General features: G+C 62.0%; 1 protein-coding gene across 1 annotated transcript; it reads left to right on the top strand.

The window, feature by feature from the left end:
- The first annotated feature begins 629 nt into the window (after positions 1–629).
- Positions 630–4,003, top strand: LOC104263401 (myosin light chain kinase, smooth muscle). Its single transcript, XM_059830187.1, has 9 exons — positions 630–645; positions 1,043–1,133; positions 1,256–1,459; positions 1,911–2,128; positions 2,528–2,651; positions 2,730–2,882; positions 3,061–3,181; positions 3,258–3,348; positions 3,744–4,003. The coding sequence occupies exons 1-9, from the start codon at positions 630–632 to the stop codon at positions 4,001–4,003; spliced, it is 1,278 nt and encodes a 425-aa protein (XP_059686170.1).

Below are 4,003 nucleotides of genomic sequence, written 5' to 3'. Positions count from 1 at the left end.
CATCGCCCCTTCCTGCCCCCCTCCAGCTCCCTGATGGCTCCACAGTGACCAGGGAAGGATCAGGGACCTGCTGGTGGCCTGGGACAGGACGGGACTGGATGGTGACAGGTCAGTGCTGTGGCTCTTGGCTTGGGGTTTGGGTGCTGCTGCCCGGCACCCTTGGGTGTCATCGTCCTGCCCTCCCAACCTTTGCATGGACTGAGCGGGGAGGGGACATGCATAAGGAAACAGGTCCTTCACCCTAGGAATGCGTCTTTTCCTGGGGATTTCCTGGCTGATGCAAGACGGGGCATGAGAAAACCAGCAGCTTTGAGCCTGAGGCGCTGCTGGAAAGAGGTTGTCCCCCTCTGAGAAGGGACCTTGCCTTAAAATTGGGTCAGGCCCCTTGCTGGGTCTCTTTGGGTCCATCAAGATGTCAGCTTTTGGGTAGGATGGGGAGTGCAGTGGAGGTGGAGAGGTGCTGGTGGTCTCACATGGCAGGGAGAAGGTGTGGGACTCTGGGGAGCAGCCGGAGCGGACACACAGGCATCACCTGCCTCAGCACCCGCACCCCAGTGCAGGGCTGCCGGGAGCCTCGGGGCCGCATCCAGCACCCATCCTGACTGCGCCGGCAGCCAGCGAGGAGCATCATGTCCCAGGCAGAAGGTACGGCTGAGCCCTCGGTCTGTCCCGGGTGGGGGTGCAGGTGTTGCATGGGGACCTCAGTGCTGGTGTGATACTCCCTGCCCCCCCCCCCCCCCCCCCCCCAATCAGCACCAATCTCCATCCCATCCTGTTTAATGGCCCCGTTTCACTTGGATTTTTGATCCTAAAAGGACCTTTTGCCCCAAACCCTGATTTGTAGGGTGCTGGGCTGCTCCAGCAGCAGCAGTCCCTGTCCCCATGTGCCCCCCAGGTCCCATCCGCACCACATGGGGAGGGCGGTTGGACCTGGATGGAGCTGGGGGGGGCAGAGAAATAAGGACTGGAGGGGAAGCGCAGGCAGCTGGTCCTCAAAGCATGAGGGATCCATGTGTGGACCACCCTGTTCCATCCCTCCCAGGAGGCGAGGAGACCTTTGAATACTGCGATGTGGTCATCAACAGCCAGGAGAAGGTTTCGGACGTGTACATGCAGCTGGAGAAGCTGGGAGAGTAAGTGGGGGTCCCACGTCCCCATCACTTGGGGACGGTCCATGGCTGTCCATGCACAGCCATGGGTGGGATACAGGGTGGTGGTGATGGCTCCCGCATCCCTCATCCTTGCTCTGTCCCAGGGGAAAATTTGGGACGGTGTACCGGCTGCAGGAAAAAGCCACCGGCAAAAGCCGGGCTGGGAAATATTTCCGGACGCGGACAGCTAAAGAGAAGCAGGCAGCTCGGTCCGAAGTGGAGCTCATGAACCTGCTGCATCACCCGCGCCTGGTGCAGTGCCTCGCTGCCTTCCAGGGCCCTACTGAGCTAGTGATGGTGATGGAGTAGTGAGTGGAGGGGCAGAGTCAAGTTTGGGGGTGGTGGGGATAGTGCTGGACCCTGCAAGGAAGAGCATTGAAGGTGGGGAGGGGTTCCTGCGCCGTGGGGTGCTGGCACGGGGTGTAGGGTGGATGGAGAACCTGCAGACCCTGGAGATGCGGGTGGATAGATACTCCCCAGAGCGCCGAGTCTGGGTTTCCCAGTGGGGCTTCTTCTCTGGGCTGGAAGACCCTAATGGGGTCCCCAGCGCCTTGTCCTCCCCCAGTATGGCAGGTGGGGAGGGGTCCCTGCACCATGGGATGTTGGTGTGCGTTGTAGGATGGATGGGGAACCTGCAGACCCTGGAGATATGGGTGGTGAGATGCTCCCAGGGTGCTGAGTCTGGGTTCCCTGGTGGGGCTTCTCTTCCTTGGGGCTGGTAGACCCCAGCGGGGTCCCCAGCACCTTGCCCTCCCCCAGCGTGGCAGGTGGGGAGCTCTTTGAGCGCATTGTGGACGACGACTTTGAGCACACGGAGCCCAGCAGCGCCCAGTACATGCAGCAGATCCTGGAGGGGCTGCAGTTCATGCACGGCCAGGCTGTCGTCCACCTCGACCTCAAACCTGAGAACATTGTCTGTGTCAGCCCTGGCAGCCACTGGCTCAAGATCATCGACTTTGGCTTGGCGCGGAAGCTGGGTGAGCGAGGAGGGGTGTTCTGGGGGACTGGGGTAGGGACTGTCACTGTCACAGGGACTTGATCTGGCCGGGCACGTCAGCAAGGAACTTGGCATCCTCCTGCCTGTGCCTTTGGGACAGGCAGCCCTGCTGCAGCAGATCAGGGCCCTTCCTGATGACCGTAAGATGCTCTGGGGAAACCTGCATGGCCCCAACCCTGCCTCTGAGGGGGAGACCCCCAAGGCCCCTGTGCCTGTGGGTGCCCGGCACCCAGAGATGCTCTAGGAGAGCACCAAAACCTGCGATAGGTCCTGGAGGGCGGCAGCTCCACCTGGATGCAGGGGCTCATCCAGCCGGCATGTGTTGGGGTGCCCCAGGGAGATCCCAGCTGGACACCTGCCCCATGTGTCTTCTCTGCAGCTCCAGACACCCCCGTGAAGGTGTTGCACGGCACCCCTGAGTTCATGGCTCCAGAAGTGGTCGCCTTTGAGCCCGTGGGCTTCTCCACGGACATGTGGAGTGTTGGTGTCATCTGCTACGTCCTGTGAGTGACCTCTTGGGAACAGCAGGTTGGGATGGAGGGGGCTGAGCTGTCGCTGATGTCCTTGCGTCACGTCTCCAGGCTGAGCGGGGAGTCCCCCTTCCAGGGGGACAACGACATGGAGACGTTGAGCAACATCACAGCTGCCCGGTGGGACTTTGAGGAGGAGACCTTCTCGGAGATCTCCCAGCAAGCCAAGGACTTCATCAGCCAACTGCTGCAGAAGGACCCCCGGTAGGACCTGGGGGTGGCTGTGGGGTGCTGAGCTAGGCTGGGTTTTGGGGTGCCAGAGGGGATGGGCAGGGGAAAGGACTGAAAGCAGTCGGCGGAGGGGATGCTCCGTGGGGCCATGCCAGCAGCCGAGGGTCTGATGGTGGAGCAGTCCCTCCATGACCGCCCTGCCTGTCCCCAGCCGCCGGCTCTCCAGCGCGGGGGCTCTGCTGCACCCCTGGCTGCAGCAGCCCCAGCCCAGCAGCACGAAGGCGCTGTCGAAGGAGAGAATCAAGCAGTTCCTGACACGTCGGAAGTGGCAGGTACCTGGGGGGAAGATGAGGACGTGGGGATGGGGATGGCTCTGGTGGGGCTCAGTGCTCCTTCTCTTCTCTCCAGAAAACAGGCAAAGCTCTGCTGGCCCTCAACAGGTTGACCCTGCTCTCCCAGAGCCTGGAGAGGAAAGCGTCAGAGGCTCAGGACGAGGAAGGTGATGGCCCCTGAAGCATCATGCCCAATGCACCCCATCAACCCATTCTCTCTGCTTTGCCCCACCCAACTCATGCTCCTGGGCAGCTTCCCCCACCTTTGCTCCAACCTGCCCTGGTGCCACTAAACACCCGCCCGTGTCCCCACTGGGGCATTTCTGCTCCAGCGCCCCAAGGTTCTCTCCATCCTCATCCCTGAGGGTCAGTCTCCGATGCAGCCTTGCAACGGGTGCGTCCCACTCTGCAGGGCTGGGATCTGTGTGTGATCCAGATCTCTGGGATCCAGAGCTGATCCCCGCAGGACCTGACCCACAGGTGCCCCACGTGTTTCTCCAGCAGAGAAGGGAGGTTGAACTCAGCCAGCTCCTCACTGTTCCCTCTGTCCGTCTGCCCACAGACCTGGGTTGCAGCCCGGAGGAGGACTCAGCCTCCGGGTCTCTGCCCCAACGAAGTCCCAGCTTCTCGGAGCTACGGATGGACCGAGAGGAGAAGGAAGGTGGGAGCGCTGCGGCTGCAGGGGAGGCAGAGAGCAGTGTCCGTGTGGCTGTGCACCCCAGCCCTGGACCAGCTAGAGCAGCTGGTGAGAGAGGAGCAGGGAGTGATGGGGACAAAACCTCCTCCAGCAGCTCCTGCGATAACCTGGCCAGCCTGGGGTAG

The sequence above is a fragment of the Gavia stellata genome, chromosome 28 (genome assembly GCF_030936135.1).
Source record: "Gavia stellata isolate bGavSte3 chromosome 28, bGavSte3.hap2, whole genome shotgun sequence".
Lineage (NCBI taxonomy): Eukaryota > Metazoa > Chordata > Aves > Gaviiformes > Gaviidae > Gavia > Gavia stellata.
This window is presented reverse-complemented; position numbering and strand designations above follow the sequence as displayed.

Bases quoted from the DNA above. Each gene is read 5' to 3' on its own strand.
- LOC104263401 (XM_059830187.1), top strand. The intron at 2,652-2,729 runs GTGAGTGACCTC...TCACGTCTCCAG, and splicing joins GGTGTCATCTGCTACGTCCT to GCTGAGCGGGGAGTCCCCCT. The intron at 3,182-3,257 runs GTACCTGGGGGG...TCTTCTCTCCAG, and splicing joins TGACACGTCGGAAGTGGCAG to AAAACAGGCAAAGCTCTGCT.